The sequence below is a fragment of the Vespa mandarinia genome, chromosome 12 (genome assembly GCF_050613455.1).
Source record: "Vespa mandarinia isolate Hongniang chromosome 12, ASM5061345v1, whole genome shotgun sequence".
NCBI classification, from domain to species: Eukaryota; Metazoa; Arthropoda; class Insecta; order Hymenoptera; family Vespidae; genus Vespa; species Vespa mandarinia.
The window spans coordinates 863053-887500 of NC_140821.1; the positions used below are offsets into that span (position 1 = coordinate 863053).

The following is a 24448-nucleotide window of genomic DNA, read 5'->3' on the forward strand; positions in this document are numbered from 1 at the left end:
CGATGTATCCCGATTTGTTCCGACTTGTTCCGATTTACCGCGAGTAATGCGTGCATGCATGCCTATTGTTGACAAAGTACCGGTTCATGATTTGCTTTCGACACAATCTTTAAAGAAAATAAGGTTAAGGTTGTTCATCACTCCTGCTTTTATAATGGTTTACGACAACAATGAAAACAGGCGTAATTCTTAACCGAGTTTGATCAATAAGGTCCCATTTTAAAGACAAAACTTTAATCTAGGATTCCGCTTTTTCGAATTTTTTGAAAAAGTTTTATCTCTTTCAAAAAAAAATTCATATCATTCAAACAATAACTTTTTGAAAATAATTTATGCATAAATAAAAAGCTTTTAAGCTCTATATGAGATAGGATATAATTAAATTCAAAGATAATTTCTTTAAATTTGCAAATTTATATACTAATTATCATATGTGTTAATTATATTTATTATTCTTTATACTTTTATTTGTAGAACAAATGCGTATCGACGTCGTACCTAGCATGAATCATTAGCGAGACACGCTATTATCAAAGAAACATATACATATAAAATATTGAAAAGTGTGAGTTCACAGTCTACTAAACTATTTACTCCACCCACATGAAAGTAATAGTTATAGCACGTGTTGAGAGGAATAACCAAACAAGCTTATACACCGATACGATAGACGCATGGTGGGGGTAGTGTTTCTCATTTGTATTCGTAGTTCATATTTTGTCCATAACTGTCGCTGAAGTCACACACGCTTCGGACAAAAGGTACGTTTATTAGTTAAAAGTTTAATATACAAATGTAATTGAAAATTACATTGCATTTATTTGTTATTAATATACTTCATTAGCTTTAAGATAATCTATTAAGTTTTTAATCATGTTTTATATTAAAATTTCTTTAGTTGAAGTTATTATCAAATGAAAGCATTATTAAATAATAATTTTTCTTTTTTTTTTTTCCTTTTTTTTTTCCTTTTTTTTTCCTTTTTTTTCAGAGAATAACTCGAATTATTTTATGATAAGAAATAATGACAAACCAAAGACCAATTTCATGTGGATTAGATCTTTGTTCTGTACCTGATCTAAGTAATTGTTTATTTGCTGCAACCTCATCTAGGTATACTTGTAAAAATATTATACTATCTTTGATATATTTCTAATTATATATTTAATAAGTGTTTACACGGATATGTAATTTATTACTCTTTCATAGATTTGAATTTATATGTATACCACTGGTTCATCCATTGTTTAAAAGAGAATTTATTTCGGGTGTTGTCAAAAATCGACAGGGGCCACTTACAAGACCTGATTTGGTATTATGTACTTCTGGTATGTATAATGAAAATTACATTAGGATAATGTCGAAATTATTAACTTAATAATATTCTTTTTATAGATTGGAATAATTTAATTATTGGAAAAATATCATCGCATATAAAAGTCGATGCTAAAGATCTTAATTATAGAAAAAATAGTGAAGAAACATTAAACCAGGAATTATCATTAGCTAGTCATTTAGGATTGGCAGGAATTACGCTTAAATTAATAGGAGGCATAGAAAAGAATATAAATCTTGCCAGAATTATTAATGATAAATTATCAGCTACTTGTAATTTTCAAGTATGTTGTGTTCTTTCTGATGTATTATTTCTTATACGTAATTATAATGAGTAAAGAATATTTTATATAGAAAGCATAATTATTTCTCTTTCTTTTTTTGTTTTTTTTTTTTTTTTTTTTTTTTCTTTTTTTTTTTGTATCTATGAATTCAGATATGGGTACAAGTACCAATGGAAAATCCATTAAAACAAGCACTTTCATACAGAGGGGAGGAAAATATTATGGTTGAAAATCCTTGGGAATGGTGGAATGGTTTTAGAACAGTTTGTGATTATGATAAGAAATTAGCAATTGCATTGATTGTGAGCCATGATCTTCCTGAATCAGAAGAGGTAACTTATTTATCGTTTTTTCTCTCTTTTCTTCCGTAAATTTTTACATTTTTAAGAAGTGAAGATGAATTATAATTAAAGTACTACAAGTTAATGAAAGTGTATTCTTAATAAATTTATGTAAAATATATCAGATTGATAGGTGGCTAGGAGAACCTGTAAGATGTTTGATACTGCCAACAACTTTGTTTATAACTAATAAAAAGGGATATCCTGTGTTAAGCAAAGCACATCAAATATTGATAAAGAAATTTGCTATGTTGGAAGTACAATTTATATTGACAGGAGCAAATCGATATAATAGTATTACACTTTATCATAATTACTTGGACTATTTATGGAAGGTAAAGTAAAGTATTCTTTTAAGTAAAATATAATATAATATAAATGTCACATTCTAACAATGTGTTATATAAATTTTTTTTTTATAGAATTGTCAAATAGATGGGCCTGTTGAACGATTTGCTCGCGGTTACGAAGATTATCTGCAATGTCCGCTACAGCCATTGATGGATAATCTTGAATCGCAGACATATGAAATATTTGAAAAAGATCCTATAAAGTATACCCAATATCAAGCTGCTATAGTTGAAGCAATAATAAATATAAATTTGAAAAGGGAAACTAAACTTGATAAAATGTATGTATCATTTATGTATGATGTATGAACTCGGTCAACAATGTATGCTATATTATAGGGTAATTATGGTTGTTGGAGCTGGAAGAGGACCACTTGTGCGTGCTGCATTAAATGCTGCCAAGTTAACAAATCAAGAAATTAAAGTATATGCAGTTGAGAAAAATCCAAATGCTGTCAATACGTAAGATTTTATTGAATAATATGAATATTTTTTATAACAAAAAAAGTATGTAAAATATATATTTCAAATTTTCTTATTTTCAAAGCCTGCAGGCTCTTCAGGGAGATATGTGGGGAGATAAAGTAACCGTAGTATCATGTGACATGAGAGAATGGTGTGCTCCAGAACAAGCAGATATTCTTATATCTGAACTGCTCGGGTCTTTTGGAGATAATGAACTTTCTCCTGAATGCTTGGATGGTGTCCAACGATTTTTGAAAGGTATATAAATATCTCTTTCTGAAGAAAAATGAGTTAATTACATGATAAATTTCATATTTTAAATAATATTTAGATGATGGAATCAGTATTCCATGTTCATACACTTCGTATATTGGCCCTGTACAATCATCTAAATTATATAATGAAGTACGACAATGCAAAGATAGGGATAAACATCCTCTTGTAAATTTCGAGACGCCATATGTAGTTCATTTGCAAAATAAATATGACATAGCAAAGCCACAACCTCTATTTACGTTTAACCATCCAAATAAAGGTAAGTGATAATTTAAAATTAATAGAGTTACCTTCTTATAAATATATATTAGTTATAATAACAATAATGAATACCTATATGTTATAGAAGAAATTATTGATAATAACAGATATGAGACGAAGACTTTTGATGTTGAACAAGATTCCATACTTCATGGATTTTCTGGTTATTTCAAAGCAGTCTTATATGATAATATTACATTAAGTATAGAACCTAGTACACATAGTCCTGAAATGTTTAGCTGGTTTCCCATTTTCTTTCCTATAAAGGTGAGTTTGATTAAAAAGATATATACATATTTATTATTATTGTAATGTTCAAAATTGACATTCCTTTATATACTTTTATATTTAATAATCATAAGAAGTTAACAATATATATATATATCGCACATTAGGAATCTATTCAGTTGAAAAAGGGGAACAAAATAGTTTTGCATTTTTGGCGCCGATGCAATGTTAAAAATGTTTGGTACGAGTGGTGTATCAGTGAACCAATTATAGGATCAATTCATAATCCAAATGGAAGATCTTATACTATTGGTTTATAACACACATACGCACGCATACGCATAAGTGTATATGTATTTAATAATGCGCTTTACTTTTTTCTAGTATTATCAAAATTAAAAATAAATATACTTATTTTAATATCGGACTTTAAAGGATTATTACAGAAACTGATATTCATTGATAATTATCATAAACTTATTTAAAAATTAATGCAATGCACATAAATAATCAGAAGTGATTACTGCAAGAAGAATAACATTATGCGATATTAAAATATCTATACCTCCCTATATTATTATTGTTATGTTATTCTCATTGAACTCACGAGGTCGTCATGATATCATCCAACTTTGATAAAAAGAGATCTAAAGTTATCTTTATAAAATATTTCTCTTGCCCTTTTAACCTCACGTGATTGTAACATATTCTTTGGCTCGTGATAACTCGTTATTTCGTTATTTCGTAATTGTATTAGAAATATCTTGCCTTAATGAAAAGAAATATAAGAAAAAAGATTATATATTATAAAAAGAATACTTTTGCTTATAACATTCGTATTTGTTAGCTATCGGAAAACTTAGTTGGAGGGAAAAAAATATCAGATTCAAAGGTTTTTAATTTAGTTAAAATATTTATTGACATAAATAAATAAACAAACAAATATATAAATAATTCTTTCAAGAAGAAACAATGAACAAACAGTAGGATTGTAGTCATTATTTTATTTATTATGTTTAATTGTTGAAACATCGCATAAAGTTTCCATTAATCTTCGTAAAGATAACAGTTCTTGATGACACCAGAAACGGTTAAGAAATATTCTAAAGATTATTGAAATATTCTTATGTTTGCTCGAACGCGCCATTTCGTTCGTATTCCACGGACTAACAAGACGACGTCATTCGGAGTGCTTTGGCAGTATCAAGCAGACGACACGAAGCAAAGTAAGGTTAAGTCGACCGAAACTTTTTTGATATTAAAAGAGTAAACGAGATAGAGAGTGTGTGTGAGAGAAAGAGAGAGAGAGATAGAGAGAGAGAAATGGCAAGATTGTTTACAAGAATAATTAAGCATTCTTTTGAAAAAGTGACTTCACATAAGACTCAATTATTCACAATTCCTATATCAACTTCGTTTCAATCTACTTCACGTAATATAACTACAACTCAACGATTAAGAACGGGTAAGTTCGAATGAAAAATATTAGTAGAAAATTTAAAACAAGAGAACGCACGATTTTGTTGATAGAATGGTATATAAAAATATTGTTTAGTTTGTAAAACATTACGAAACATTCACAATATCTCGAAATGATAATGATAGACTTTTATACTATCAATTTTACGAATTATTTATCTCTAATTACTTTTATTATATATAATTATAAGTGTTATTCATTAAAGATTCTATTATTTACTTGTACTCACATGAAGATTTTCTTCTTCCTTTTTAACCTATTTAGAAAGATGGTATACGAATACACATGAATGGATCAAAGTAGATAATAATGTAGGAACAGTTGGTATATCTGATCATGCACAAGATGCACTAGGTGACGTAGTGTATGCTCAACTTCCAGACGTTGGATCTACCTTTAAAAAAGATGGTTTGATATTTTCATGAATTTTATATGTTAAAGTTATTTTATATTTTTAATAAATATCATTATTCTCAGAGGAATGTGGTGCATTGGAATCCGTAAAAGCTGCATCCGTATTAATAAATCCTGTCAGTGGAACAATAATAGAAAAAAATGATGCATTGGAAAGTAAACCAGGATTGATTAATTCATCTTGTTATAATGAAGGATGGTTGTATAAAGTACAACTAAGCCATCCTGAGGAAATCAAGGCTCTTATGAATGAAAAAGCTTATGAATTATTTTTGAAGTCTGGCTCCCATGAAAGTGAAAATCCTTAAAACGGTTTTTATATAATTTTTTTCATAAACTAATTAAATTATATATATATATATATATATATATATATATATATATATATATATATATATATATATTGATATTATAAAACCATTTCACAAACACAATCTATTTCATACAAAGCAGATATTGTTTTTATTTATTCATTTTGAAGCATAAAAATACAATGGACACAAATGATGTAGACATAGATGAATATCAAAAATAATTAGTTGTTTTTATAAATATGTGATCTTTAGACAAAATTTAAGCGAATCACAGAAAATGAAGTCAATTTGTATAGTCAGTAAATATATTATCAAATAGCAGATTTCATTTCTTTCTTTTTTCTTTTTTCTCTTTTTTTTCCAATTATGAACTTTCGATTTAATATCATTTATCTGTAATTCTTGATCGACAATTATAGCGAAGATTTCTTTTTACATAGGATTGCATATCAAAAATAATGTTTTTACAATGCAAACTGCATTGTATTATCATGTATTTTTATTTTCATATCATGACAATATAATAATATTTAGCATGAAAGGAATAAACACGAGATCCATATTTTATGAATTGTAAATTATAAATGACAATTAAAATTTGTAGCATACATAATTGATATTATGAAATATTCTGAAAGTATGAATATTGTGAGATATTCTTTGACCTAACTTCATATATGTTATTTTTTTCGTTATATGTTTTTTTGGGAGAATATTTATTTGTATTTGTTGAAATTAAGAATATAAGGAATCATATTGTCATGCATGATGGGTATTTAATGAATGCAATGAATAATAATATGACATATTATATAGAGATTCTGAAAAGAAAAAATAATTTGTTAATAATAAAGATATATTTACAATCATTGAATTTTTCTACATAATTTACAATTGCCAGCTTCTAATGGCAGTGTTAACAACGTATGAGTTTCCCTTTCGTGTTAAAATAAATTTTTCGTGATATATATTCGCGCGATGAAGGAATCACATTTACATTAAATTATATATCATTTTGTCTAGTTAACATTTTGCATCAGAGGTATATTGAGTAGAATTTCTAACGCTGTTATTCGATAATAATCGTTATTTTAAATGATGTAAAATAATGAATGAAACGATTATTTTTTATTCTTGGACGTGGATAAAGAACGGTCAATTAAGAACTAAATATTTCAAATGAATGGTATTTGCGATAGTTCAAATTATATCGTGATATTTATCATATCGATGTGATCAGCACAATTTCCGAAAGTAAATGTAATTGTTATAACATAAATATGACACACGTTTTTAACTTGCCTTACCCAAACAGCAACGTGGGGCCATGCGTGTATAATTAACCTTTGACATTATTTACTAGATTTCTATTTTGGTACAATATACAGATCGCAAGTATAATTTAATTAGTAACATGTATATTTATAACTAAAGCGACATGGACATTACGACAAATACAATATTTCTCAATGGAACTTTTTACATTGTGGTATGCTTATGCACGTATGAATTAATGCAACTAAAAGTACCGTTCTATGAAAAACAACATCCAACTTATTGTGTATGGATTGCTGTCAAAGTGTGTGTACTGAGGTATGCGGTTACTAAAAATGTAAAAGTATAAAAACTTAATACAGTTATGAGAAGAGGTAGACATTCCTGTTTGAGTGAAATAAAACTGTGCTTTCCAAGGGATCGAAGAAGAAATATACATATATGTGTGTGTGTGTGTGTGTGTGTGTGTGTGTGTGTATGTGAAGAAGAAAACGATAATCTTTCGATTGTATCTGATCAGATCGTACATTTTGAACCAGACGGATTGGAAAATTTGAGAACACATTAGCATACTTGTATATTGATTTAAAGCCAAACGCAGCTGTGAACATAGATCATCTTTACTCGTAGAAATCACGAGTACCTAATAACCTTTTTGGATACCCAGAAAATTATTTCGGCCGCCTGTTACTCCTCTTTTCTGTTTTTTTTTTTTTATTTATTTTTTATTTTTTTTTAATGCAACGTACGACTCTTAATCTAAGGTCACATCAAAGATTCATTCAACGTTAAGGAATTATTTATTCTTAGCTACACGTATTGCGATCGTCGTTGGAAAATTGGAAGTATTAAAATAGTTTTTATTTCCCAGGTACTTGTTTGATACGTGATCAAAGGGGAGTTTCAGGAGGCAATCCTATCGATAGCCAGCTAATTACGAGCAAGGATAATTGTTCACAATGCTACATCCGAACTTGAAATTTAGCACGCATATCATTCGACGGCTTGGGTACCACAGGCGTCAAAAGACAACCTTCACAGCACTGAAAAATTTCTTACTATTAACTAAAGAATAATATAATCTTAATGAAAAATTACTACCTTCGATCTTTATCTTAATATTAGGTTAAATATTTATCTATTCAACAACTGTGATAAGAGAATATGGATGTGTGTTTGTGTCTGTGTTTTTATTTTATATATTAAATCAATATCAATATATATATTTATATACTTATTTATTTATTTATTTATTTTTCCTTTTTTTTTCTTTTTGTTTTAATTTTCACGTACTCGTACTTGCACACGCACACATGCGTATGTGCATGCATTTTATATTTCTATTATATATATGTATGCACGCGGTTACGTGTGCGCCCATAGTCTGTAGTAATCGCTAATCAATGTAGGACCACATAAACCTTGCTCCAATAATTTTCTTATTTTTTAAACAAATTCTTTATTACGTTATAACATACAATAATAAAATATCTCATTCTGTTGTTATTCTCTTCCTCCACCTGTTTGAAAAATAATAAAGAGAGATACACGACTAAAACTTATAAAATTAATGTGAAGATATTAAGTAGCTAATGATTTTTCTCAGTAAGCAACAGAAATATATTTATTTCATTAAACTATACACAAAATATTATAATTACATATTTAACATGACTTATACTTTACAACATAATTGGAATGTGTTAACTAGTATTTACAGTACAGTAGCCCTGCTATGTGCAAGTGTGAAAAATGCAGATTTTTGTAGGAAGTTTTAACGATGTCCAGATATAACCGTGCTTTTAATGAGCGCATAAGCACTCTCTCTTTCTTTCTTTCTTTCTCTCTCTTACACACATGCACACACACACACACACACACACACACACGCACGCACGCACGCACGCACACACGCACGCACACGCACAAATCCACCTGCACTCTTCTCTCTCTCTCTCTTTCTCTCGGCTCGTGTACATTATCCGCGTGAATACATAGAATCATATACGTGATTTGACTATCACTCAAATATTCCTATAATTGAATTTCTTGCAGAAGCACGATCAACTGAGAGATCTGATTTTTGTTACTATTAGAATATTTCGTTCGAGTGTGAGCAAGGCTTCAGTGGTATGCTTAAAAATAATCGCATCTAGTATTAGAAAAATAGCTTTGCTTATTTTGACAAAGTTGCCTGCCCTTTGACCAATATTTTGTTAACCACCCTTTGTACTGTTTTCAAGGCATCTTGCTTACTGTTTCCCTGCGCTTGTATCACCAACAGGGGTAATTTTTTCCACGGATACATCTCTAAAACTTCAACATCAAATATAGAAAATATATGTCATTATGTTTATATATTTAGATACATTTTATAATACATATACTATGTATATATGTAAAGTATGTACGTCTATACTTGATTTGTTTGCATAGGTATTTTATGAACCACGGCTATCTAACTTGGTCCGATACCTAAGCCGAGTTAGCTCATAATAGGTACTTTGAGGTCCACTCTGTCTGACATTTCGAGGACTCTACCAATGTATTTAAAATATAGTACATACCAATGGATTATTATTTTACGGTAGAGTCGGCACACGAATCTATCGTCTCATTTCCTCTTGGCGTGAAGCATCTCCATAAGAAGCGTTTGAGTTGGAGCACCGCCATTACAGTGCTTCTGGTAAAGATGGTCTTCTCCCCTACTCGCTACCACGTGGATTTCTGGTAATACTGCTAACAGCTTATTAAACTTGTCCTATATATAAAGAGAGAAATAATGTGAGAATATATGTGGACCATGGAGAGAGAATATATCTTACGGGAAAGACTAGTAAATAAAAATTTTGCAAAATGAAATTGTAATAAAACCTACCGGTATAGACGGATAACAAGTTAACGTGTAATCCAAAAGTGCCTGCTGAACTTGTTCGTGACCTTCCTGTACGTGTTTTTTGTTAACCAGACCGCGAACATCTGTATATATCAAAGATAATCGACCAATCAATCCGTTTTTTTGTTGATAATTTTATAAATAATTTCCTAAGAGACTTTATAAGAATCGATTCTTTTATTGTTTTCCCTCTCTTCTCTCTAATTATTGCAAGTATATAATAGGAGATAGAAGAAGAAAAAGAAGAACAAAGGATAGGCGAGATTAAAATCTTACCGTGGTTAAGCAACATCAGGAATTTCATGCAAATGTAATCAGACAGGTCAAATTTGAGCTCCTGAAGTTTGGAGGACAAATCGTTGAAAAGATCTGCCAAGGAAGGAACTCCGAGTAGGCCTAGGCACAGAAGATCAAACTTTTGGCCATTGTGAAGCGTGGTCTCATCGGGTAGGTTATTGTGCAACCTTTGATGTAGATGATCAAGCACCAACATGTCCGACCAGGAGTGCTGCAGTAATTTCATTTGGTCGTCGACCTATTAAAATCATTTTTTTCCTTTTTACATTGATATTTAACGAATGTAAAGGATACAGTATAAATAATGATAATGATCACGAAATACGTTTAATGAATACAAATAAATTTAATGAATAAACATCGACACATTATATGATCGTATAATATGATCGTAAGTTGTAGATTGTGGATTTGATTAAAAAAAAAAAAAAAGAAAGAAAAAGGAGAAAAGAAGAAAACCATCACGTTTAGTTTGTAAAAAAGAAAAAAGAACCGTGCAAGACAAATTTCAACAAAAATCTCGAAATAATCGAAATACAAAAGTGGACATGTGTTATAAAATTTGAGTGGCACTCGATATAAGTCTGCTTACGTAGAGTGTCAATAATAACGATATTATACATACTGAATGGTGGTAATCGCGAACAAATGAATATGTCGATGGATATCATAATCGCTTCTTTTCATGGGAGAAAGAGAGAAAGAGAGAAAAAGAGAGAGAGAGAGAGAGAGAGAGAGAGAGAGAGAGAGAGAGAGAGAGAAAGGGAAAGAAAACGAATAATATTACGTGGCCGAGGAGTTTATCGAATCTCATGCTGCGAGTGAAAGAAGAAGAGGAGTATCGATAGAATTAAAAAAAAGAAAAAAAAAAAAAAAAAGAAAAAACAGAAAAAAATGGAAAGCGAAATCGGTATGAAAAATAGGTGCATATTGGGATCTCGATGACGACGTAATACGCAATCCTATATAATTAACATGGGTCTGCTGCTTTGGGGCAACCGCCATAACCCAGAAACGTATCTCGTTATGACCTAGATATGAGGCGATGCTTGAAATCATTCAGTGATTGTGCAATGCCGTTGGTTACCTCACATCCCCGCCACTCGTAGAGTCGAGCGGGCCAGCAACGACGAGTTATTTATCGGTAAGAACGGACCGCCGGTTTTTCCTCGAAGAGACTCTCTCGTAGTCGTACGAATGATCGAAAAGTATTGAAAAAATGGGAAAGATCGGCTGGCAAAATGTATTGTAAATAAGTGTAGAGAGAAAAAGGGAAAGGAAAGGAGGAGGAGGAGGAGGAGGAGGAGGGAGTGGGGATATAAAGAGGTTAGCGTTACGAGGAGGAAGAGAGCCAAGCTAACTCACCTTGAGATCCTTGAAGAATACAGAGTTCCTGGCCCAGTCGACCTGCGAGAAAAGATTCTGGTCGAGCACTTTGCACATTAGTTCAAACAAATCCACTTCACACTGATTGTACGTTTGGTTCTGCAAGAGCCCAAAGAGGGACGCTTGCCACTCGCGGTCGTCGACCGTCTGCACGAAGTCTCTTATCAGCGGACTAGTTTTCAAGGGCGCGGTAGAAGGCGCGGAGGCCGGCGGCGGTCCGTGGGGTTGCGCCGACTGTTCGCCAAAGTTGAAGGCCTTCGGACTGGGGGTGGTCGAATTAGCGGGCCATAGCTTGCTATCGAGGCCAGGGTTGAGGTTGTGCAGGTGATTACCGGCGGCGAGGTTTTGCTGAGAGGAAGGGGCGATCAGTTGATGCTGCCCAGCTCCTCCTCCGCCGCCTCCTCCTCCGCCACCACCGCCGCCGCCTCCGGCACCACCGCCAGCGGATTGCGTGGTGAGGAGGCCACCAGCGGCGGCGGCCACCGCAGCCGCCGCCGGAGACGGACTCGAATCCGGCGAAGACGTTAGACTCGAGACCTGAGGTATTTGAATCTCCTGCTTGATGTGCAGGAAAGGTGTTACGGTGGAAGTATAGTTTGATGGATCGCCGAGACTACCGCATATCGTTTGCAGTGCCAGCTGCCGTTGTCTCATCATTTGTAGTTTCCGCGCTCGGTCTCTCTTATACATCGGCCCAAATTTGTTTCTACCGCCTCTCATGCGGTCCTCCCGCACAGCTGGAACATTGATAAAAGCAAAAAAGAAAATGATTTAGAAACGGATTACAGCTTTGCCGACCTCTGACTCCATCGCAGCCTTCTCCTCCATCTCCTCTCTTTAAACGCGACTCGCGTTTTGTAGGGCGAACACGCGGCGAAACCGGCAGTGTTGCCTATTTTCGTACGACGCGTTTGCTTTGCTCTATGTCGTCGTCGCGAACGCACGCTTACACACTCACACACACACACACATACACATTTTAACATATAGAAATACACAGGCGCGATCGACGTATTCGCGCGCTCCTCGAAAGTGAAAGGAGGTTGAATCGCGCCGCTAACCCGCCGTCGCCGCCGTCCACTTCTCTGTTGCTCTGCGCCTCTGTGCTCCTTCTTCTTTCCCCGCCCTCTTGCCCACTTCCCTCGGCCCTCCTTACCTCAGCGTCACCCATAGCTTCGTGCTCTCAGCCCCCGGACCCGCGATCGACACCGTCGTCGCGACACCGCCAACGGGGACCGCACGCACTCCTTTACTCTTTCACTCTTTCTTTCTTTCTTTCTTTCTTTCTTTCTTTCTTTCATTCTTTCTTTCTTTCTTTCTTTCTTCCTTTCTGCCTTTCTCACTCTCACTCACTTGCCCGCTCACTCGTTCGCTCACTCACTCTCACTTCTCTCCTTTCCGAAGCCCTCCGCGTTCGTCGCGTTACGCATACCAGACCAAAGGCATGGCCCAGCGTCAAGGTTCGCGTCTAAACTTGACATCTCCCTCCCTCCCTCTCTCCCTCCTCATTCATTTCTTCCCTCCTTTTCACTTACTTCACACATCTACTTTTCGATGCATCTATGGTCTATCGCATATACCATAGTATGGTATATAATACGTATGTACGATTGAATCAAAAATTATTCAGGATTCTGCGTCTAATTCTATTCGGTTAATATGCGCCATTGAAGAAGTATCTTTTTTGTTTTCGTTTATTTTTTTTTTCTTTTTCTTTTTCCTTACGCGTTTCTTTTCTTTTTTCTTTTTTTTAGATCGTTATACTTTCGAGTTTAATTGTAGTTTCGAAATAACATTATTACTCATCGCGAACTCGATAAGGTACGGTCTATACAACGAATAAGTAATAATAATTCTAATAATTGCATTTGTCTTTATCTAATTCTATTTCTTTATTTTTCTCTCCCTTCTCTATCTTCAATTGGCTTGCGCGCAACACGATATCCAGTTCCTATTGATTTTTTTTCCTTGTTTCTTTTTAATGGAGACCTTCGAAAAGCGATTTTATTATCGGTAACCAGGAATATATACGAATTTGAATTATCATCTTGATATGTGTCATTTGCCAACTGTGCATACAAAGAAAAAAAAAAAAAAAAGAAAAAAGAGAAGAAGGAAAACGAAAAAAGAGAAAAGAAGAAAAAAGAAAAAAAGAAATAAAAGGCAAATTCGCGAAATATACCGTTTGCTTGTGATTCATGAATTCGATACGATTACGATGACAATTATCTTCGTGTTTCTATGGCATCTATTTCTTTTTTTTTTATTATTATTTTATTTTATTTTATTTTTTTTTTTATTTTTATTTTACACGAACACGAGATCAGCTCGTTTTAGTCGGGACACACATACGATTCTCTGCGATTCTGCACACGGAAATATTACGCAATTCATGGGAGTGTACGTCTACCGGAAAAGTTTGATTATCAGTCCGTAGCAGATCTCGCGCTTCTTTTCATCTCCCGCGATAAATGCTCGCTCGAAATGAACAGCTGTTTAGTACCTAGATTTCCACTTTGGGTGCGATTTAAAGAGCTTGTGAAAGAAAAGCTCTAGATTATTCAAGAATGAAAGAGCAAATACACTCGTCGAAACCTTAAAGGGAAGAAAAAGGAAGATAGATAAATAAATAGATAGATGGATAGACGAAAGGGAAAGGGAGACCTACTCTACGGATCTAAGGATTCAAAGACTTTAAGTCTTCCCCATAGAAATTAAGAGGCGGTCACGTGAGAATCGTTGGCCATGGCCCAGCCAATCACACGAGGGCTCTTTTCTTATGAGAACACGACCGTTAGAGTGAAATCATCGAATACGTTGCGAAAGACGTAATAAATAAAAAAAAAAGAAAAAAATAAATGGATGGAAGTGGCGAACTGTTCGTGAAATTCGAGAAGCAGAGAGAATACCGAGGAATAATTATTAATCTGACAAAAATATTGAATAATTCTTTCAGTTTTAAAGAGAAGAAAAAGTGAGAAACCAAAAGGAGAATTTCCACGATTGGTCATCTAAATGGCAAATAGCCAATGAAGAAAATTACTCGTGTCACGTGACCAATGAGGGCCGATCAAACGATAGAAAGCGCGGACACCGACATAAGTAGGTGTAAGTGACGCAAATTCGGGTGTGCACGGGCGAGGAGCCGAGAAAGAGAGCCCGAAAGAAATAAAAGGCTCGATGTAAAGAAGACGGTGAGGCTTCACTCAACGAGAGATTACACAATCTCTGCGCTGCGCGCCGCCTCAACCTTTCTCCCTCACCTCTCCGGAACTCAACGAGAAGGTAGGAGTTGAACAGGCAAGCAAGCAAGCAAGCAAGCAAGCAAGCAAGCAAGCAAGCAAGCAAGCAAGCAAGTAAGCAAGCAAGCAAGCAAACAAGCAAGCAAGCAAGTTGGCTGGCTGGCTGGCTGGCAGACTGGCTGGCAGGCGAGCAGGCAGAGGAAGGCAACACACTGGCAGTAAGCGAGCAGGTATAGCACCGTCTTTCAACACGACACGACAATTATGAAATTCGTGAGTCCCTAAATGGAGACTCGTCAGCAGCCGTTTGCACGCGTCCTCACGATATTCCGTGCTTCCATTGTGCCTTTATTGTTTCCCTTTTTATGATTGAATACTACTTTAAAAGATCCCAATAAACTCGGAATCTGGCCACGTGGCAAACAGATGCGAGACGTTTGTTTGTCCCTCTCTCTCTCTCTCTCTTTCTCGTTTTCTCTTTGAACTCCTCTAAGAAGATGGATTGTAAAGAATTGCTGATAATAGTAACGAATTCATCTGAAGAATGTTCACCATCTTTCTGAATGGCCGTATCTTCTGATCCTTTAAAAAATATTAGCTAGAATGACATTTTTGTTTCCGATACGATCGAGACACGTTAATTTTCTTAATGATAAGTTTTGAACTTCTCCCTAATAATTCTCCGCGTGTATATGTATCGGTGAAATTATAATTTGTTCATCTAATAGAAAGTAAAAACAAGGGGGAACGATGAAAGATTTTAGCCCGTAGGCATAACGCTGGAACGAAATGTCTTTACCTCGAATTTCCAGACGACACTTGCGCAAGTATCTCTTGGGCTTGGACTAAAGTCGTACGTACGTAGCGCTGTTCATGCCCTGCTGCTGTTGTTGCCGTTGCTATTGCTGCTGTTGGTGCTGCTGCTCCTTGTGACTCGTAAATGCTTTACTACTTGAAGTAAGGAGTAAAGGGACTAACTTTACTTTTTAAGGGGTAACGCACGTTCATTAAAGGATTCATTGAGTGCTACCAACGGAAGATGAAATTAGGGTTAAAAGTTGAAGATTTATTTTGGGGATATCGATTACTTTTAAAATGATAATCGATGATGAGTATAAATTTCTAAAGCAAACAAAGAAATTTTTGTTCTTTTTTCTTTTATTGTAAGCAAGTATTCGAATAATAGAACAATTATTCTAACCTTTTAATTATTCGCTGACGTAAAGTTGCTTTACTTATTCATACAATTTAAAATTATCGTTTAAACGCAGTCATTATTCCATCGGTGTATTGGTAGTAACAAAAATGAAACCGATAAAAGCTCATACGCGTGGTATTATAGATGGCAGACCTTGGCCGATGAGAGACAAGCATTTTAGCCGTATCCATGATATTTCTACAATATGGGCGTTCGAGTAAAGAGGAAGGAAGAAAACGGAAAACGAATGAACGTTTAGTCAACGAACCACTTCGATGAAAGTTAAATTATGTCAGGATTCTCGCATACCTACAGATAATTGCTTTAAAGGAAGATCCTCTTTAGATTAAAATTTACATACGCGCAAAGAGAACATGCAAACCGGATTGTAATGAACACTGCCGACATTCTACTTAAGATAACAATGATTATCGTCGATTTATTTAGAAAACCGTCGATATGTGAGTTTAAGAAATCGTTAAGATCGATAAATTGTCGGTGCGTTATCGTGTCCTACCAATATTTGTTATTTGTCTAAACGATAAAACGATACTTAAAGCTTTCAGACGAAATAAAGGAAGAAAGAAAGAAGAATGAAAGAAAAATCGAAGTAAAGGACGAGTTACGTGAACGATTCACTAGTTTTTATCACAGATACTCTAATTTTACAAGCTCGGTCTTGTGGAAAGACATTAAAGATTCATTTCCTATACGATGGGCAGTGAGGCGAGCACACGTGCGTGCGTCGTCGTTATTCGTATTATTGAAATAAAATGTTACGCACACCGTTACGGTCGACCTAAATTAAATTTTCTTCGTAATTCTGACTAGCCTAGAAAAATAAGAAACTGCTTCCTTTCGTAAACGCTCGCAAGCATTCTGGAAACTTTCCGCGTTAGGCAATGCCGCGTTTCCACTGGTAAGAACGCGCCGTGGAAAACGGCGTGCAAAGGCGGCAATTACGACAGCGACTCTTTCGAGATTCGCTTAATCGCTGGGCCTTCGGGGCCTAGACCTAGTTATATTTCAATTATATCGGCCGCACAAGCCAGATTACATTTTCACGAACGAACTTCGCGGGACACCAAATTAGCGTTGATTTTCGTAAATCATTGATCAATTAAAAGAGCTTCCTTCCTTCGACGAACAACAACTTGATACCGACTGACTACAAAGATACCGAATGGAACATTTTTGGAAAAAACACATGGAACAATAAAGAAGGATTTATCCTGCAAGTCGATGTATGGTTTATTATTCGTTGAAATAACTCATGCCTCGCGATCGCGATGTGGAAATACCAAATGAAAGTGAGAACAGTTATTCTACGATTGCTTTTGGAAGAGAAAACAGAGCGTTGATAGCAAAAAAAGAGACTCCGTTGTCCACATTTATTGCCTGTAATAAGGTTAAGTTCGAACGCAAGCGGGTTTGCATGGTGTCTCGTGTGTGTGTGTGTGTAAATGTGGATACGAATGGATACGAAAATGATCGAAGTTTCTCGAGAAGAACCGAAAATAACCGAGAGTAGACGAGTTGCCAACCACGCGCGCGTTCCCGCGAAAATGTTCTTTGACTCGGCGCCGTATTGGGTAAGGGAGCGGGAGGAGACTAGAAAGCTAGAAAATACCACTACAGTACTTCGTACATTGTAATATTTGATGCAAAATTATGATCTCCAAAATGAATAAGTCGGAAATAGTCATTTGTCAAAGTTTTAACGGAAAGATCATTTAGACATCCGCATATATCGCGCTTGCATTAAAGAAAAAAAAAAAAAAAAAAAAAATAAAAAAAAAGAGAAAAGAAGAAAAGAGAAAAAATAAGAGAAAAAAAGAATGACATTTTTCTGATCCGAGCAAAGCGTACTTTTATCTGTTATAATTGTGCAACACTTTTCGCGCCATCATTCGAAACTACTACCAACCACCCACATTTGCTACGTTCTTTTTTTCCTCCGCATTTTCGTAATATATATGACGTTACATTTATTTCATTACAGCATCACGACGAAGTTAGTCGATCGCGCATAAATCCGACCCTAATCTAGACGCCCTCATATTTATGTGCAACGCGAACGAAGTAAGCAAGATTTAAGAAAAGAGAAAGTTCGTTGAAACTCAACTAAAATCCAACTAAAATCCAACGCAAATATAGAGAAGGAAAATGAAAAGGAGTTGACATCGCGAAGAAAGAAGTAAAAGCGCGTTGATTAAAGAAGAAAAAGGAACGAACTTTCTCTCGGATGAAATAGAAGAACGGCCTAAAATCGAAACTCACCCTCAAGCTTCATGCCGACCTCGATACACTTTTGGAAGCGACAGTAGGGACACCGCTTCCTCTGCGTCTTGTCGATGTGACAGGATCTTTCGGCGACGCACGTATAGACTTTCTTGTTTTGGACGGTGCGTTTGAAGAAACCCTTGCAAGATTCACAGGTGAGTAATCCATAGTGATATCCTGAGACCTTATCGCCACAGACCGGGCAGAGTTCCTCGATAACGATGTCCTTGGTGTCAGGGAAATCGGAGGGACAGGGTAGCGAGCCAGTCACGATACCAACCCCGACCTGGCCCAAGCTAGGATGACAAAGAGTACCGGTGTGTACAGCAACATTGCCGCTAGTTGCTGAGGTTCCAGTTGTCGCGTTGCTAGCGGTAGGACCGGGTCCGGTACTACCAGGACCGTTGCCTCCGCCGGCATTGCCAGCAGAACTGGCGGTACTGGTGCTGTAACCTCCACCGGCTCCTCCACCGGCACCTCCACCGGCACTACCTTCGAGGACAGACGAGTTGCCGCCACTCGGCACGTTGTTGTTGTTGTTGTTGTTGTTACTGTTGTTGCTGTTGTTGTTGTTGTTGTTGTTGTTAGCGTTACTGTTATTGCTGCCATTGGTATTGCTGTTGCCGCCAGGTCCAGCTCCGTTGCTACTTCCAGCCCCTGTTGGCGAGAATAGACACGTGTATACCTTCTTGTTGCCGCAAGGCCCGCTCTCAAGGGCGGACGACGTGCCGCCACCGCCACCGCCACTACCGCCACCGTTACCGACCCCGACCCCGACCCCGATCGCGCCACCCCCGCTACCGCCACTCCCGTTCCCGTTCCCACCACCACCGCCCCCTCCTCCTCCTCCTCCTCCTCCTCCTCCTCCACCCCCTGTCGGCGAGAACAGACAGGTGTAAACCTTCTTGCTACTGCACGGTGAATTATTGCGTTTAAAAAAACCTTTGCAGGATTCGCAAGTGAGAAGACCATACTGATAGCCCGACATCTTGTCGCCGCACATCGGACACCTCTCCTCGAGGGCGGTCGCATAGAAGAAGGCCGATTCGAAACCCGAGATGCCACCACCTTGAGATTGCGCTTGATTGTGGCTCGATTGTAATTGTTGCGATTGCGATTGAGAATGGGATTGCGCCTGCTGTTGCTGCTGTTGCTGTTGCTGCTGATGTTGTTGGTGGTGGTGACACATAGCGGATGACGGGCTCTGGGCGCAATTTCCATACGGCGAAGAACTATATTGAGCCTGCGGCTGGGGTTGCTGCTGTTGTTGCTGCTGCTGTTGCGGTTGGCCAGCACTCGCCGCACTTTGAGGACTGCCCTGAGGACTTAGATGGAACGGTGACATATTCAGGGACATCAAACCCGAATGTTGCTCCATCTCCAATAACATATCACCCTTGCGCAAGGACCGCACGGAAGAACGTTTTCGCGTAGCGGCGCATATAGTAAGGTATACGAGGCGACCGTGATCTTTACGGAAAACGGTCAAAATTAAGGGGTGGTGGACGACGACGATGGTCGAAAACGTGTCGCTCTCGTGACCCTTTAAACAGGGTCGAGGGGGATTGATAACGACGGTAACGACAACAGGGTTGTAGATTGAAGGAAAAATACACCCAGCTTTTTTTATTTCTCTCTTTCTTTTTTTTTTTCCTTTTTTCTTTCTAAAGCGTATGATGACGAACGTACGGATGGTATTACCAATCACCGAGTCACGTTTTTTTTGCGCGGCACAGCTTCACTCAAAAAATCATCGGGCATCGTGAATTCCGTTCCGATAGAGGCCGAGCTACGTCCGAAACATCGCCGAGATTGTGGCACGATATAAGAACCACGAGTTAAAATCTTGACGGCTTTAGATTACACCAGGTAGCGTGTAGCAGCACAACGAAAGGGAGCACCAGAGCACTAACTCACTATAAAGGCTCTCCAATTTGAGGAACGGTACACCAAAAACAAACCACCACCACCACCGCTACCCACCAGCAGCACGTAGCACCACCGGGATATTGCCGTTTTAATATTTCTTTCCTTATCTTTTGCTCGTTTTTTTCTCGCTCTTTTTTACTTTTACGGTTTATTTCTCTCTTTCTATCTCTAAAAATTTGTTTTCTTTCTCCGTCTTCTCACTGCAATCCAATGGTTATCTCGTGCGAGAGACGCGCGCGTACCGAAAGAATAGGTAAGAAAGGGAGGTGGTGGTATCGCGCGCACGTGTGCGTTAAAAGAGAGAGAGAGAGAGAGAGAGAGAGAGAGAGAGAGAGGGAGAGAGAGAGAGAGAGAGTGTGAGAAAGAGAGTAAAAGCTCCCACCTTAGCGGAAACGTGATAGTAATGATGATTGTGTACTAATAGTAATAATAGTACTAACAGTTCTACAAGTGATAATAGTAATAATATTTTAAAAATAGTACTTTACGGCACTCGTTTCGGAAGAATAATATTTTTGCGCGACGTTAAAACGATACAAGAGAGAAGAGGCGTATATGTAAGAGTGTAGAAAAGGCGCGGTAGGCGAAAAAGAGGGAAGGAAGGAGTCGTGTACCGCACGCGCACGACTTGACAGCTCGGCTATCTGCGTGCGACTAGAGTTGTCTTCTCGCCTCGTTGCTTTCCCGAAGGGCCCGCGCCCCCTCCTCTACCATTGCCGCCGCCCTACCGTCGACGAACGGAGGTAGAGTAGGTAGAAGAGAGCCACGAGTAGAGTCGAGAAAGACAGACAGACAGACAGACAGACAGACAGACAGACAGACAGACAGAGAGAGAGAGAAAGAGAAAGAGAGAGAGAGAGAAAGAAAGAGAGAGAGAGAGAGAGAGAGAAAGAGAGAGAACGCCTCAGCGCGGGGAGAGCGCCGGGCCGCACCACCGCACCGCACAGTGCCGGTATACGCGTCACGTATATCGTTGGCCAACGCGACAAGGAGCGGACACGATTATCGCGCTCGTAATGTCTTTCTCTCTCTCTCTCTCTCTCTCTCTCTCTCTCTCTCTCTCTCTCTCTTTCTCTCTCTCTTTATTTCTCTCCCTCTTTCTTTTTCTCTTTTTCTCTCTTTCTCTCTCTTACACTCTGTCTCTTTTGTAGCCACCGATAAAAGGAAAGGAGCCTCCTCGAATGAAACGTTTGGCGTGACACCAGGAGGACGCAGGAGATACGAAGGAAAGAAGAGGAGTACCTATTGAAGGTATTAGGAAAAACAACAGCACACACTAGGTACGCGCGCGCGCGCGATGGAATGGACGGATGACTCTACAGTAGTAACGGGTCGCGCACTATGTGTATGTCAGACTCCTTTGGCGTTTCGGTAGGTACAGAGAAGAGAACGCGCGCGTGTCCCTTTACCGACGAGCGGCACGGTGAGCGAATACGAGCGAGCGAGACGGAGAATGCATCGAGCTGAATAGACGGAGACAGAGAGAACAGAAAGAGAGAGAAAGAGAGAGAGAATCGACGGTGGGAGGTGAAGGAGGAGGGAGTAATGGCGAGAAGGAGAGAAGGGGAGGCACGTCGCGTCGTATATCCAACACAGCGCACGGCATAAGTGAAAGTGATTCAGCAGCAGCAGCGCATGCCACCGCGCGCGCGGCCAGGTGCCCGCCACCTCCACCTCCACCGGGACCCACCACCACGACGACAACCACCACCACCACCACCACCACACCACCACCACTCAATCGTCGTCGCCGCCGTCGCCGCCGTGTTGGAATGGAGGTGCCTCAGTACATACTGGCCCGGTGCTGCTGCTGATGCTGCCAGTGGTGGGAGGAAACGAGGGAGGGCGAGACGACGGAGGGACGGTACTGCCGCGATCGAAGGGGGAGGACCGTCGCCGCCACCGCGCTCTGCCGTTCCTTAAGAGGGGATGACCTACTTACGGAACCAGGTCTATGTCGGCAGCAAAAGAATTGTCCACTCGCCGACCTACCGGTTTCGCTCTTGCCCCTTATCGCTCTGCGCCCTTCGCGTCTTTTTTCCTCTATCTTCTTTCACTTCTCGATATCTTCCGACACGTTCCAACAAACGCACGCACGCACATTGCCCGATAATTTATTTAAGAAGCTCTTTCGTCTATTTACTTTCTTGACATATCCTCCGCGTATTAAAAACTTAAAATGCGGGACTAACATCGACATCATTTTTCATAGAAGCCTCGAGGTAACGTGGCACGAAAGAGTGTGCAAGATAAAAAAAAAAAAAAAAAAAAAAAAAGGAAAAAAAAGAAAAAAGAAATAAAAAGAAAAAAAAAAGAAGAAAGAGAGAAAAAGATCAAGCAAGAAGTAAGCATAAAGATATATAGTAGGGAATGAGAAAAGCAAAAGCAAAGCATGTAGAGAAGCAAGGGACGAGTGTGTAAACGGGCTCGGAGCAAGCGCGTGGTAGGTTGCGAGACAACGGGCCGTGGCTGGGTCAACAGTAACGCCGTTGGCACTCCCCGACAGAGGCAGTGGCTCTCAGTGTGTGCGTATACTTGGTAGATGTACGAGGCAAAAGAGGTGGGGAGACCCACTGACCCAGTTCGCTGAGAACATGACGCAGCCGCGACTCGCTCCCTCTCGTTTCTTCTCTCCTCCTCCTCCTCCTCCTCCTCCTCATTCCTCCAACCACCTCTATTCCCTCCCCTCAGACCCTCACCGCACTATATTCCCTCTCTGCGGCGCTCTCGCTCACGTACATGCCGGAGGCACACGCACGCCGTCACCGCCGCCCACCATCGCATCCGTCGCACACCAAGTCGTTGCGTCGCTATTTCTCTTTCTCTCTTTCTCTGGATACGCGTTTCTCGCTCCTTACAATTAGTGCTGCCATGGGCTCTCTTTCTTCACCCTTCTTTTTCTTTTATTCACCCCTTCAAAGACGTTTCTTACGATTCTAGCAATTTTTCTACTCCTTTCTCTCTCTCTCTCTCTCTCTCTCTCTCTCTCTCTCTCTCTCTCTCTCTCTCTCTCTCTCTCTCTCTCTCTCTCTCTCTTTATATCCCTAGATCGTCGTTCCTCACATGTCGCATAATGCTGCACGTAATGCACACATACTTGTCAACCATGAATGCACGCGCAAGTGCGTGTCGTCATCGTCTTTGCGTGTCCGAATGCTTGCTAGAATCATTTTCAAACGCAAAGAGGAGCCTCGAGTTTATCGAAGATAAAGATAGATATAGAGATTTTTTCTCTTTTTCTTTGTTTTTTTCTTTTTTTTTTTTTTTTTGGAGCTTTTTACATAGGGAGGATCTCTAATAGGTGGATCGATCGATCGATCGATCAAACGAAGGATCGATTGAAAGGAAAGAGAGACGAGAAACCGCGATGAGATTATACCTGTAGATAAAGTTCTTTGTTCGGGCAAACACGAATACGAAATACCTGGACTGGATTTTATTTTGACCGTGTCTATACGATGATATTTACCGCAGGTAAAAAGCATCGGCGAAAAAAAATGGCGGACTGGTGGCGGCGCTGCCTACTGATTGTGAGCGAGCCAAAGTGGGGGAGGGGTCTCGAGACGAAAACGAAAGGAATACGATCGGAACGTACGAAAGGGACGACGGAAGAAGGAACGAAAGAAAGTGAAAGCCATGACCCAGAAACGCAAAGCATCGAAGGCTCTTCGTCGTCGTTGTCGTGTTGTATCGCTGTTTCAGAAAAGAACGACTCGAATCGATTGAGAATACGCGAAGAATCTATCTTCTTATCTCTATCTCTCTCCCTTCCACCCTTTCTCTCTCTATCTCTCTATCCATCTATCTATCTATCTATCTATCTATCTATCTATCTCACGTATGCGACGACGATTATTCGAAAAAATTCTCACTTCGATGGTCTCTCTAAGAAGGATGACAAATATCGATTGGAAAAAATCAACACACAAAGTCCTTAGTTGTTCGGCATACTTTGGCCAGTTATTTTTTAACATCACATACGCGATATATGCCGGTATTCCGCGCTACTGGCCGATACAACGACAACGATGATACGCTAGCATAAACTCGCGATAACGATATATATATATATATATATGTCCGATGTTATACGACAGTAAAATGAGTTCGTAAAACCACGAACAGTTCTTGCCCGTATGGACAGAAATTATGCGAACATTATCAGAATTACTCTATTTCTAGGTCGATTAGTAT

General features: G+C 38.3%; 3 protein-coding genes and 1 long non-coding RNA gene across 7 annotated transcripts in view; 3 read left to right on the forward strand and 1 right to left on the reverse strand.

Annotated features, from left to right (window-relative positions):
• The first annotated feature begins 6 nt into the window (after positions 1-6).
• On the forward strand, positions 7-528 carry LOC146872630 (uncharacterized). The gene is made up of 2 exons (XR_014982800.1): positions 7-182; positions 475-528. It is a non-coding gene; the product is annotated as an uncharacterized LOC146872630 (long non-coding RNA).
• A 107-nt stretch (positions 529-635) lies between these two features.
• csul (protein arginine N-methyltransferase 5) lies at positions 636-3960 on the forward strand. The gene is made up of 12 exons (XM_035882552.2): positions 636-761; positions 992-1113; positions 1210-1328; positions 1396-1619; positions 1772-1951; positions 2086-2295; positions 2383-2591; positions 2650-2772; positions 2858-3033; positions 3107-3310; positions 3398-3579; positions 3708-3960. The coding sequence occupies exons 2-12, from the start codon at positions 1025-1027 to the stop codon at positions 3858-3860; spliced, it is 1869 nt and encodes a 622-aa protein (XP_035738445.1). The 5' UTR covers positions 636-761; positions 992-1024; the 3' UTR covers positions 3861-3960.
• Positions 3961-4099: 139 nt separating this feature from the next.
• ppl (glycine cleavage system H protein, mitochondrial) lies at positions 4100-8035 on the forward strand. The gene is made up of 4 exons (XM_035882573.2): positions 4100-5005; positions 5285-5428; positions 5498-5746; positions 7895-8035. The coding sequence occupies exons 1-3, from the start codon at positions 4864-4866 to the stop codon at positions 5740-5742; spliced, it is 531 nt and encodes a 176-aa protein (XP_035738466.1). The 5' UTR covers positions 4100-4863; the 3' UTR covers positions 5743-5746; positions 7895-8035.
• ftz-f1 (ftz transcription factor 1) overlaps positions 7720-24448 on the reverse strand; it is a 36699-nt gene continuing 19970 nt past the window's right edge. Inside the window, exons 1-6 of one of the 4 annotated variants that reach the window (XM_085660526.1) lie at positions 21497-21934; positions 18323-20454; positions 11582-12339; positions 10196-10454; positions 9902-10002; positions 7720-9784 (exon numbers count right to left, since the gene is read on the reverse strand). In XM_085660526.1, the coding sequence (XP_085516652.1) occupies positions 9638-9784; positions 9902-10002; positions 10196-10454; positions 11582-12339; positions 18323-19715 (2658 nt within the window). In that variant the 5' untranslated portion in view covers positions 19716-20454; positions 21497-21934 and the 3' untranslated portion in view covers positions 7720-9637. Of the gene's footprint in view, positions 9785-9901; positions 10003-10195; positions 10455-11581; positions 12340-18322; positions 20534-21496; positions 21935-24448 lie in introns of those variants that run through there. The other 3 variants (XM_085660525.1, XM_085660527.1, XM_035882548.2) reach the window with 3 other exon arrangements.

Coding starts and splice junctions, on each gene's coding strand:
- csul (XM_035882552.2), top strand. CDS start 1,025: ATGACAAACCAAAGACCAATTTCATGTGGATTAGATCTTTGTTCTGTA. Junction 2,592..2,649: donor GAAACTAAACTTGATAAAAT/GTATGTATCATT, acceptor GCTATATTATAG/GGTAATTATGGTTGTTGGAG. Junction 2,773..2,857: donor AATCCAAATGCTGTCAATAC/GTAAGATTTTAT, acceptor TTATTTTCAAAG/CCTGCAGGCTCTTCAGGGAG.
- ppl (XM_035882573.2), top strand. CDS start 4,864: ATGGCAAGATTGTTTACAAGAATAATTAAGCATTCTTTTGAAAAAGTG. Junction 5,006..5,284: donor AACTCAACGATTAAGAACGG/GTAAGTTCGAAT, acceptor TAACCTATTTAG/AAAGATGGTATACGAATACA. Junction 5,429..5,497: donor ATCTACCTTTAAAAAAGATG/GTTTGATATTTT, acceptor CATTATTCTCAG/AGGAATGTGGTGCATTGGAA.